Source organism: Furipterus horrens, unplaced genomic scaffold (assembly GCF_987537825.1).
Source record: "Furipterus horrens unplaced genomic scaffold, mFurHor1.1.pri manual_scaffold_2, whole genome shotgun sequence".
Taxonomy (NCBI): Eukaryota; Metazoa; Chordata; class Mammalia; order Chiroptera; family Furipteridae; genus Furipterus; species Furipterus horrens.
Window position 1 is genome coordinate 215,621,573 of NW_028327172.1, and position 12,030 is coordinate 215,633,602.

A 12,030-nucleotide genomic window follows, 5' to 3' on the forward strand; every position below is an offset into this window, starting at 1 on the left:
GCAGGATTCCCCAAGACCTTTTATTCGTTTGAAATACTTGGAAGTCACCAGCGCAGATACAACGTTACTCGTGATACTCTAGGGTCCAGTGTGTCCCATCAGCCTGTGCTGTAAGCACGTGAATATTAAACGTATTGAAAATGAACCAACAGGCTCCCAAAATAAAGTCCGGAGACGCACCCGTGCCACCGGCCTGCTTCCCATGCCACCGCCGGGTCCGGAGGCTTCCCAACGGGGTGGGGAAGGGCGGAAGGAGCCGCCTCCGAACCTCACAGCGAGCGATGGCCAGGGCCCGCGGGCCCGGAGGGCCTAGGCGCCCTTCACCACCCCCACCAGGGCGGGCCGCAGGGTGCGCCCGTGCAGCTTGTAGCCCACTTTGTTCACCAGCGCCACCGTGCCCGGCTCCTTCCCCTCCACCGGCGCGTGGAACAAGGCCTCGTGCTCGTAAGGGTCGAACTTGGCCCCCACGGGGTCCAGCCTGAGGAGGCCGTGCTTGGTGAACACCTTCTGGATCTGGGCCTCGGTCATCACGAGCCCCTCGTAGAGGTTCTTCAGGTGGGGGTTGGCCCCCGAGAGCTCTTCCTCAGGAACGGACTGTGTCGCCTTCTCCAGGATGTCTGCGACCTCTAACAAGTCCTTGCAGAAGGCCTGGATGCCTAAACAGAGTTAAAGAACGTTTGCATTCCATCCTGAGCAACTCGGTGGGCAACTCAAACGGGCATTTCAGCGGCTTGACTGACAAACATGAAAACAAAGCCCTCCCGAGTTGCGACGAGCTGCTCAGGGGCAGAGACGGGCAGCGGGGATCTGTAGCGCCACCTGGCCGCCAGCCTTGCTCCAGACCACGCGGAGCTGCGGGCTCCGGCCGGCCGAGCAGCCCCTCCCTGCACATGACAGCAGCGTGGGGGACAGGCCAATAGCACAGAGCCGGGGCCACATCTCTGTGTGTCCCTTAGCTGCTGTGTGGTCGTGGTCAACCTGGGTCTCAGCTCCTCCGGTTACAAAGCGGGACAACGGCACCTGCCACCGCGTCGTTAGGGGAGTCAGAGCCCTACGTGCTGCGGGTACCTGGGACACTGCAAGTGCTCAGTGAGTGAGCAGCTGCCGGGCCCTGGGGGGTCGCAGTTACCACAACACCCCCTGCGCCTTCACCTTAATCCAACAGAAGACAGAACATTAGAAAAGTCGCTCAAAACTCAAGGCGGCGTGTTACATAATGTTCATGGTTTCAAAACAGCGCTTCCGACGCGGGGATGACGAGAGCTCTCAGCGGGCACCTGCTTCCCCCAGGGCCCTGCAGGACGCGCCAGTGTCCGTGTGTCTGCAGTTCCTCGTCTCGAGCACTCACACGGTGGCTTCCGGAGCGGCAGCGCCGGGCCACTGCTTACTAGCCATGTGATGAGTGCCAGTCACTTAAGCCTCAATGATCTCAACTGTAAAATGGGAAGGACAGTGACAAATATCCAAAGGTGACAACGCAGACAGCACTTTAGGAGACTGTAAGTGGTATCCATGTCACCGCTGGTAACTCTAAGGAGATGGGCACCGGGCAGGCTGAGGTCTCCGTGGGGAAGAGCATTGAGTACCCTCCCTGTGGAAGGAATCACGGGTACGATTCTACACGCCAGTCACAACGCCAGCTTGTGCTCCTCAGACTTTACTGCTGACCCATCCTAAAAAGGGGGAGGGGGTGCCCTGGCTGGTGTGGCTGAGATGGTGGGAGTGTCGCTCTGCAAACCAAAGGTCACGGGTTCGATTCCCAGTCAGGATACGCGCCTGGATTTTGGGTTCAGACCCCAGTTGGGCACGTGTGAGAGGCAACCAGCTGATGTCTCTCTGGCCCCGATTCCTGACTTCCCGCCTTTCTAACATAAGTAAGCATGTCCCCCAGTGAGGATGAAAACAAAAAACGGGGGAGGGGGCTGTATGAGCAGCAGGCTCCGCACCTCCCCACGCTGGTCGATCTTGTGTCAGATGCTCACGTGTGCACCCCACCCGGCTTCCCATACCCACACCTTTCCAGTCCAGTATCACCTAATGTTTCAAGTTACCATATAATTTTGCCTCCTCCACCAATTTCTGGGTCCTCTGCCGCAAGTTCTCAGTATCTGCCAAAGCTCGCTTATACTTTTCCTAAAAAAAGAAAGGAAGGAAACTTATAAGAAAATAGAGCAGGGAATAAACTCATAGGAGCCAACGTGATGTAACAACTTCCAAGTCAAGTACAAACAACATGTGCTCTGTTTGAGATTCTGGGCTCCAGACAGTGCAGCTTAACTTAGAGGTAAGTTACACCTGGGTCACTGTTTCCAACGAGCGGGCAGCAGGTGTCAAGGTGACAGATATTTATGTGGCCCCCATGGCCATTCTTACTCAGTGGACAGCTGTGGAAAGAACAAGAAAAGACTTTCTCGGGGTTCAACTTCAGGGAACCCTGGCACCCTGGCTGGGGCTGACCCACTGCGGCTCCCATCGCTGGCGGAGGTTTAGGGGACCACGAGCCTGGGCGGACAGTTGAGGCCCTTATCTCATCAGAAACGCCCAGCAATGAAACTGGTGTTTTCACCGTTGCCCCGACGTGGCTCGGCTCCAACACATGTTGTGTAACCACCATCTGAGCTACGGGAGCGCCGCCTCCTCTCCCTAATGTGCGCTCATCTCCCGAGCATTTCAGTGTGTGACTCGGACAAGGTGACGGGGGGAGCGGACCACACCCCATCTGTTTCGTCTTCATTCAGGCGGCTCCTGTTGTGTGGCTAAGAGCAAGGGCTCAGGGCTCAGACCCTGGCGCTCGGCAGCTAGGTGGCCGGGGGAAGCTTACTCTGCCTTTCTGTGCCTGTTCCCTCATCTAGGGACAGGGACAGGGACAGTCACCTCACAGGGCTGGAGTGAGCATTAACACACATAAGGACGTTAGAGCAGTGTCCGCACGTAACGAGTGTGACTTCTGCCACGTGGGCTTTTTCACAGGGAGTGCCGACACTCCCGTCTGCCCGGCTCACAAAGCCCCGACCTCCCCACTCCTGGCCTCCTCCACCAATTTCTGGGTCCTCTGCTGCAAGGTGGCCGGGGGAAGCTTACTCCAGCCATGCTGAGCAGTCCTTGTGTGTAAAGACCATTTGAAGTCTTAACTCAGACGCAATTACGTAGTATGTCAAGATGAGTTTCACGACAGAACCAGGGCCCCAGAGGACTTGGGTTCTGGTTCCTTCTGTAGCAGGAACTTGCTACACAGCCCGACTGCAGGTCCTGGACAGACGACGGACCCCGCCCGGCGCTCCGCTAGCCCAACCACGGCCCCCCCAACACGGGCCCGCCGCCCTTACCACCGCCTCCTTCAGCTGCTCCTCCAACTTGGCCTTCTCCTCCGTGAGTGTCTTCTCCGCAGAGGGAGGCTCTGTCTTCTGCTCGCTCGGCCCCACGTCCTCTTCCAGGTTCTGGCCGTTGTTCTTCTGTTTTGTAGCTGTGCACAGCAGCCGGGGTGCGGGCCTGGGTCAAAGGCCACACAGGTCAGAGGGGTGATTTTTGAAATTTGAGATAATTTAAGACTATTTGCTATTGACTTGTTGGGGGGAGAAAGGATGTCCCTTGGATCTAATAAAGGCAAATCGTATACGATGTATAGAAGCTATTTACAATCTTCTGCCACACAGGCCTGAACTGGGCCGTCAGGGTCCCAAGGCTACGCTGCTGGCTTCCTCCTGTTTCCCCAAGGTCACAAAGCCATGAATACAGGACAGAGAGTCTTAAAACCCTGATTTCTCCACCAGACCCAGTGCGGCCTTCTTAATTACACTGCAGTCCAGCCTGTAAACAGACTACGTTCGGCTTTCTTCCCAGGCTAGAGAAAACCCGGGACGAACAGGACAGCCATCGGCCCCCAGACCGACAAGGGTGTTCGCGGTAGCCCAGTTTCAGGAAGAGCTGGAAACGCCAGGCTCATCAGTAGGGGAGCGGGGAGGTGGGGTGGGGGTGGGACCCGAACACGGGGCAGGACACGCAGCACAGAACAGACCCCATCTGTGCGAAAGCCAACTGAGACCCCGTGGTCTCGGGCAGAGAGGAGTGCGTCTGTATTTCTGTGACCTGTTTTATTTTCTGGCTGTTCCCGCCCCCTGGGTGGGGCACCGCCGCCCCGGGTCCTGGATGCAGAGGGAAACTGAGTCAGCGGCCCTAAGAGGTGCGACCTCTTCCCACAGGTGGAAGTGAATGCTGACGACTCATCTCTCTCCCGGCCGCTATTACAGATACAAAGCCACGGACTCCTCGAGCAAAGAATCCTTTTCCTCAGGCGTCCCGGGTGGGCCCCCGCTTTGTTTACATAACCTATTAGGGCAGCAATCACGCCTCAATCGCCCGCCTGGGCGGCCCATGCGCGTGCGTGAGCCCCGCGCGGGAGGAGGCCCGGTCGGCTCGACCCAGCGCTGTGACCCTCACTGAGGCCCCTGCGCCGGTCTAAATAAACTCCCGCTCCCTCGGCGGGCCAGGCTCCGCTGCACTTCTAACCTCGGGCTGCGGAAAGCGCGCAGGTGGAGCAGGAACTCGGGCCGAGTGGAAAAGGCCCGTCTGCCGCGGGCCCGAGCCTGGGTTCCACCAGCTTTGCGGGCGAGCGCCCGTGGAGACCCAGCCCTGCGCTGCTCGGGCGCACGCGCCTGGGTCTGCGGCGGCGCGGCCCGCGCTTTCGGCGGCTCCGAGGCCGAGGCGGCCGGTGCCCGCGCGCACACGTGGGGCCTGTCCACCGGCCCGGAGACACGCGTGCGGGGTCAGCGCGGGCCCCGGGCACGCGGGGCGCACCGCCCCTTCCACTCCAGGCCCGCGTGGGCGTCCGCGGCCCACGACGCCCCGATCCCGGGCCAGACCCGGGCAGGGTGGCACTGAGAACCGCGCCCTTCAGCCGAGGACAGCCAGGCGCCCCTTACCTAAGAGACAACGCCAAAACCGGGAGGCTGCGTCGCGCCAACCTCACGCACCGAGCCGCCATGGCTGCCACCCGCGCCGGCACTGCGCACGCACCAGGCATGCGCGGATGCGGCCGGCCCGCCCCCTCAGGGGCCCAGCAGCTCGCGCAGACAGTGCCTGCCACTTCCTTCCAGCCAATCCGAGACCGCACCCCCTCTGATGGACAGGCAACCAAATAATCGTGGGTCACGGTGGGCGGGCGGGGCCTGAGGGTTCCTGCGGCCCCTGGAGGTGAGTGTGGAAGAAAACAGTGGGAGGAGACTCTCCGGGAGCGGGGCGTGGTTAAGGGAAGAACCAATGGGGAGGGAGCCTGGGGGGGCGCGCAGGGGCCCGGAAGTGCGCAGTTTGGGCTTCACGTTCTAACGTCCCAGTTCTCGTGTCAGGCCGCCCTTTGCACTGCGGGGCCGGCTGGGGGCGGGGCGGCCCGAGTCCTGGTCCCCTGACAGCCCGGCTCCCGCGCGGTGCGGAGCCCAGAGCGCCCGTGTTGGGCTACGGGCAGAAGCAGCTCCGCACGCACCCGCTCGCGCTGGCGCTCGGGGGCAGGGGGCGGAGGAGGCAGGTCGCGGGGGGAGCGCTCGGTCGCGCTCTGGCTTTTATGAAAACGGAAGCGAAAACAACAGCCAGGAAGCAAGCGCGACGCAGGACGTTCTCAGCGCCGACGTCGCACGGCGGGCCTGTGCTGGTTTTCCGTGCACTGTCGCCTTCCGTCCTCAGTAGAACACGGGGCCCAGGACAGGGAGACGCCGGGGGGCCGCGCACGCTCACGGACCCAGCGTGTTCGCCGACCTGACAGAGGTCAGTGCCCTGTGCACGTGCCGCGAAGAAGCCGAGGTGCCGGAGCGGGGCGCCGCTGTCCCCCCAGGGGGCCCGGAGCGCCGGCCTGGCTCCTGCCCCGGTGCTGCGCGGGCCGCAGCCTCCCGAGTGTGGAGCTGCCTGCTTGCGACATTTGTGGGGCCCGCGCCCCTGTTTCCTTGCTCCCTCCGAAGCCTTCATAATGCCGAAGAAGCACCTGCGGGTGCCCGGCGGGCCCCGTGCCGCCTGCGGGAGGCGAACAGCCAGGGCCGGAGTGTCGGCAAGGACCTGTTTGCTCATCACGGGAGGGCCTGGCGGGATGAAAGGAACTGGGGCTGTCTGGGCATGGAAGGGCCTGAAGGCCGCCGACGGGGCTGTGCGGGCCGGATCTGGGCCCCGATCGCACAAACCAACCGAAAAAGGCGTTTGTGAGCCGGCAGGGCGAATGCGACTGTAGACAGATAACAGTGAGTTAGGGCTGCCTTCTTCACGGCGAGACAGTTCCCTGGGGGTCGGGGGGAGTGTCCTGTTCGTCGGGAGGGGCAACTGGGAGTATTTACAGTGAATTGCCACCGTGTCTGGGATGTGCTTTATAAATCCTCCGGTAAAAATAAGAAATGAGAACGGGAGAAGCACAAGGGGCAAAATGTTGGCAGTGGTTCAGGATGGATGATGGGTACTGTGGGAGTTTGTATATATTTGAAATTTTCTGTAATAAAATTTAAAACAATATGTCATGTTCGTTGGCTGTGACCTTGGTGGGCACTTGCTTTCAGCCTTGATATGCTGACTTGTAAAGCTGGGATCGTATTATTTATTGTGAGGATCAAAGGAGAGGCAAGTACTCGTTTCCTCGTTTTTCTTGGCGCTCCGAGGAACTCAGAGGGGCTCCCTGCTGCGAGTAGCCGTGGTGCAGCGTGGGGAGTCCGCAGAAAGTCACAGCCGCTGTGTCCCGCGGCAGACAGCCTCCGGGCGGCGGTGCCACGCTGGGCACACGGAAGCCTCGGCCAGTCCAGGCGGGCCTCGAGGCCACTCCCTGGATCCCTACCCAAAACTGGGATTTCTCCCAACAGAGGCCCGCCTGTGCTGCCGTCTGGTGGCCACACTGGGAGCTGCTCCTAAAGGAGATGGGGTCGGGCTGCCTCTGCTCTTGGGGGGCCTGCTCAGGTAGGGGGCCCTGAGTCTACACCCGGGTCACCTCAGTGCAAGGCGTCTGCACGTGGAGATGAAGCTGCCGGTACGGGAGTGTCCCGTACACAGTCCATACGTGATTCCTTACGTGGACCCGCCCGCGGGACTCACTTCCAGCAAAGAGGGTGGGTGGCCTGGCCAGTGGGCACGTGAAGACCAAGCCAGACAGCACGTGGCGGCCGCAGCGAGGATGGCGTGGCGTTTAAAAGGCGGGGCGTCCTCAGGAGCTGGCCGCGCAGACGGCTCAGCTGCACGTCGGCCGTGGGCGCGGTGCTCCCGAGAGCTGAGCGGCCGGTGCCGGGCTCGGTGCTGATGGCCCCTCGGGATCCGCCCACTGTGCGGCCGTCCGTCACCAAGTTAGGTGACTTGCTCTGGGTCACGCAGGTGGAAAAAGGAAGAGCTTTTGTGTATTTTTCCCAACTGATCTTAGCTCCCCGGTGACTGTCAGGGCTAGAGCCGGAACCCGAGCCGATCTGCTGCCACAAGCTGCGTTATTATTCTTATTATCTCTCAACAGGGGCGTGGATTTCCATCCTTTATCAAACTCTGAAATAAGCAAGTTAAAAAGACAGAGGTGGGCAGGACGGGTGTGGTGGACAGAGCACTAGAGCGGGGCTGTAGTTCCCCCCCCCTCCCAGGCCGTTCAGTCAAACACGATTCGAGGTGCCGCTGTGAGGGCTCGGCAGGCATGACGAGAGTCCCGTGGCCCTGGCCCTTAATGGAGACTACCTGCTGGGCTTGACCTGGGCAAGCCCCTTGAAAGCAGAGAACTTCCTCCAGCTGGTGAGGTCAGGGAGCCTCAAAGCTCGAGAAGGACTCAGGTTATGATGCTGGGTTGCAGTGGGGGCGTGCTGTGAGCAGGCGTGTGGGCGGCCTCCGCTGACGCCCAGCGGGCCCCCAGCAAGGAATGAGGACGGCAGACCAGCGCCCGGCTGGCTGGCCCCTGCATTCCGTGGGGCACGCGGGAGAGCCCAGCCTGGGCGCTCGGCCGCGCAGCATCCCGTGAGGTGGGCATGACCTCAGTTCCCCGTGGGATTTTATTATTTCGGGTCTCAGAACACAGGTGGATTAATCACTACCTGGTGCCCATTCTGGTCACTGTGCCTCATCTGGGCCCCTTTGTTTTGCTGCTACAGGGGACACCCTTGAACCCCCTGCCCCCGTCCTGCCCCACCCCAAGGACACCGAGGCTCCGGGAAGAGGGACCAGACCGCCTAGTGGAAGATCTCACTGCCACTCCCCCCAGACACGGGCTCCAACTGAAAGGGATGTTCTTAGTAAGAGAGTGCCACCAGACTTCTGGCCAAGATGGAGGCCTAGACAGACACGCTGTGTCTCCCTCCACAGCTAAGAAGGAACACAACTACCTCAGAACTAGAGACAACCAGGAGTTCCAGAAAATCGAGCTGCATGGAAGCCCAACAGACAAAGATATAAAGAAGAAATACTCACCCAGACAGGTAGGAGGGGCGGAGCCAGGGCTGAGAAGACACGGTGTGGTGGTGTCAACAGTAGGGGCAGCAGCGGCAGGCCGGGGGAAAACGCAGTCACACATTTTAAAAAGTCAGGAGGGACAGCTGGGGAGCACTCCCAGCACCGGATCAGACCGCACAGCTCACGGTCCCAGCGCCAGGGAAAATCAAGCCTCATTGCTTCTGACTGTGCAGACCAGTGGGGGTTGGGGCGGAGGCAGAAACTGCGGGTCTCTCAGCAGAGTCCGCTTGTTTAAAGGGCCCCCACGGTCCTAGAACGTCCGCAGACCCACCCACTCTGGGAACGACGGCCAGGGCAGCAGCTAGAGAGGTGCCAGGCCCGTACGGAAGTGGGAGAGGGGCCTGGAAAAGGGGTGAGTGCTGAGCAAGTGGCATTGTTCCCTCTCAGACCCCTCCCCCACACACAGCATGGGGAAACTGTCACCCTGCACTGACAAGTCCCTAAGGCCCCGCCCCTTACAACGCAATGGGAGCGACAGCTCTACCTGGGATGTGAAGGCAAACACACACAGGAGACTTCCGGCCTAGACTGACACGCTCTGTCTCCCTCCACAACTAAGAAGGATAGAACCACCGCAAAACCAGAAATAACCAGAAGTTCCAGAAAATAAATGGAAGTCCAACGTATGAAGTTATACAGAAGTGGTGCTCGTCTGGACGGGTAGGAGGGGCAAAGCCGGGGCGGAGAGGTCAGGCTGTGCTGGCGGCAGCAGCAGTGGCAGCAGCAGGACAGCAGTGAGCACAGACACCCGTATTTAAAGGGAGGTGAGAAGCACCTGGGGAGCACCCCTGGCTGCAGACCAGACCTGTGAGCTTGTGATTCCAACGCCAGGGAAGGCAGGCCTCCATTGCCTCGGACTGTGAGGCCCAGAGGGGGTGTGGACAGAGGAGGAGGCTCCCGGTCTCTCAGCAGAGAGTGAACGGCAGGAATCCATCTTGGACCCCTGCCCCCACAGAAAACGCCACAGTGTGGTGAGACGGGTCACCCAGTTGTGACGAGTGCATGGGGCTCTGCCCCTTGTAGTGTAGGAGGGGTGACAGCCCTGTCCAGGAAGTAAAGGTAAACACACTGTCCAGGAAGCAAAGGTAAACACAAAACGGTCAGGATGGCACAGATCATGATAGAGATCCCGGTGACGCAGCTGACCAGACAGCAAAGATCTAATCTAACGAAGCAGCAGACAGGAAACCTTTCTGAGGCTTAGTTCAGAGCTTTGGTCATATGAATGCTTACAGACCTGACAGCAGATCTTACACAAGATGGGGAAGGAATGAAGGCTAGTCCTGCTGAAATGAATGAAAACACATACGAAACTAGTGGTGAGGGAAAGAAAACCAGGGATCAAATCAACACATCGGAACACAGGGAAGGAACAAACAGTCAACCAGTGCAGAAAGAGGAAACGAAAAGTGAGGAAAATGAGGAGAGGCTCAGACACCTGTGGGACAACTATAAGCAGGCCAACATCTGAATCATAGGGTTGCCAGGAGGTGAAGGAGAAGATCTAGAAACTGAAAAATTATGTGAAAAACTAATGAAGCAGAACTTCCCTCACTTGGGGAAGGAAATAGACTTACAGGTCCAGGAAGCACAGAGAGTTCCAAAAAAAACTGGACCCAGGGAGAATCACACCAAGACACATTATAATCAAAATGTCAAAAATTAAGGATAAAGAGAGACTCTTAAAAGCAGCAAGAGAGAAGAAGAGAATTACGTACAAAGAGTTCCCAATAAGACTACCAGCTGATTTCTCAAAAGAAACTCTGCAGGCAAGAAGGGACTGGCAAGAAATATTCAAAGTAATGAAAAGCAAAAACCTACAACCACGATGACTCTGTCCAGCGAAGCTGTCATTCGGAATAGAAGGGCAGAGAAACTGCTTCCAGGACAAAGTAAAACAGAAGGAGCTCATCAGATCCAAACCACTGTTATATGAAATGTTAAAGGGACCTGTTTAGGAGAAAGAGGATCAAAACTATGAACATTAAAATGAAAACTATCACAACAACCAACAACAGAAGCTAGGGAACCGAAACAAAGGCAGACTAAGTAGGCAACGAGAGTGGGAAAGAATCATAGGCAGGGGAACATATTGGGGGGAGGTCAGCGGGGAGGGGGAGGGGGGAAAGGGTGGGAGATGGTGCAGGAAGTAAGAAGCACAGGAGGAGGGAGTGGAGCCGACAGGAAGATGCTGAGAAGAACTATATGCACAACCAATGGGCATGGACTAAGCGGGGGGACTGTTGGAGGGAAGGGGGTACTGGGCAGAGGGGAGCAAAGGGAAAAGAAATTGGGACAACTGTAACAGCATAATCAATAAAGCGTATTAAAAAAAAAGAAAGAAAGAAAACGCCCCGGAAGGGGCCGAGAGGGCCAGGCTGAGGCGACTGCACAAGAGCCTCATCGGTTGCCTGGGAACCGTGGCAGCTCACAGCTGTCTCCCCGAGAGCCTCGGAAGGACGGCTGGGGTGCAGGTGTGGCCCTGGCGCCCGCCGTGGGCATGGTCACGTCCTGCCACAGTGGTGGCGTGAGGGTGGTCTCGGCTCGCTAAGGACGGGGAAGGGAGAAGAGAGGCGGCGAACTGCCTGAAGCCCAAGGAAAGCTCCTTAAAAAGCCCATGGAGATGAGAGAGAGTTTGAATCTAAGGCGAGTTTAATTGGTTTGACACCCTCCTGTGTGCTGGTCGGATCAGTAAGTGGCCAGAAAAAAAGCCAGAACCGTGCAAGGCGCTGTGTGGGAGAGCTGGGTCCACGCCTGGCCACGTTCCCCTGGCAGGTGGTCCAGCACGGGGCCCCCGTGGGACGTTACTCAGGCAGCCGCAGCTGGACGGACGCCGGAGGCCCCTTGACCCAGCTCCATCGGTGGCATCCTGGCCGGCACACCTGCAGTGACAGGGAGCTGGCTCTCCATCGGCCCTGGCCTGGCGGCCCTAGCCCGGCTCCATGGGCACAGGGAGGACCTCTCCATCCCTGGACGGGGACCGGGAAACAGACTCACCGGAAACCCAGCCAGGAAAGTCTGACGCACGACAAACGCCGCCTGCGAGCGAGCTGGGGCGGAGCGCGGCCTGCCCAGCCGTTCTCAGTGTCTGCGGTCGTCCCACCCCCAGGCTCGTCCTTGTCCCCGTGGCTGTGAGGGATGACTCAGATCCAAGGCGGCCTTCAGGACGCCCCTCCCGCTCCGCGCTCCGTCTGGCTGTTACCAGAGCTGTAAGAGATTCTTAACAAAACCCCCTGCGCGTCTCCAGGGCCTGCACAGAGCTGCCAGGACACTGCAGAGCCCGGAGCAACCCTGGGGACGTCCCTCAGCCCAGCCACGGAGGGTCTGAGGACATCCCGCCCCCCCCCCCCCCACCTCCCAGACCGCCCTGCAAAGACAGAAGCAGCCAGGAGGGTCCCCATGGGCACTTGCTGCAGAGCTGGGCAGCCGTTCCCCACGGTGGACGAGGGAGAGAGCGTGGACACCAAAGGACACTCATCTTTTCCAGACCCTGGGCAGCCTCTGGCCTGCGGGACCCTCTGCCTGGCCGGCGGGTGGGCTCCCGGGGAAGGGTCAGCCGGTAGGTGCGCCGAGCCAGCCGTGTTTCCGGAACAG

The 12,030-nt window shown here is 59.4% G+C and overlaps 1 protein-coding gene across 1 annotated transcript; it reads right to left on the reverse strand.

Moving 5' to 3' along the window:
• Positions 1–6: 6 nt before the first annotated feature.
• On the reverse strand, positions 7–5,035 carry GRPEL1 (GrpE like 1, mitochondrial). Its single transcript, XM_090267112.1, has 4 exons — positions 4,920–5,035; positions 3,327–3,489; positions 2,052–2,133; positions 7–656 (listed from the first exon to the last, which is right to left on the reverse strand). The coding sequence occupies exons 1-4, from the start codon at positions 5,018–5,020 to the stop codon at positions 310–312; spliced, it is 693 nt and encodes a 230-aa protein (XP_090123238.1). The 5' UTR covers positions 5,021–5,035; the 3' UTR covers positions 7–309.
• Between the last annotated feature and the right edge of the window lie 6,995 nt (positions 5,036–12,030).

Coding starts and splice junctions, on each gene's coding strand:
- GRPEL1 (XM_090267112.1), bottom strand. CDS start 5,020: ATGCCTGGTGCGTGCGCAGTGCCGGCGCGGGTGGCAGCCATGGCGGCT. Junction 3,490..4,919: donor GTTTTGGCGTTGTCTCTTAG/GTAAGGGGCGCC, acceptor CCTTTGACCCAG/GCCCGCACCCCGGCTGCTGT. Junction 657..2,051: donor GGAGGAGGCAAAATTATATG/GTAACTTGAAAC, acceptor AACTCTGTTTAG/GCATCCAGGCCTTCTGCAAG.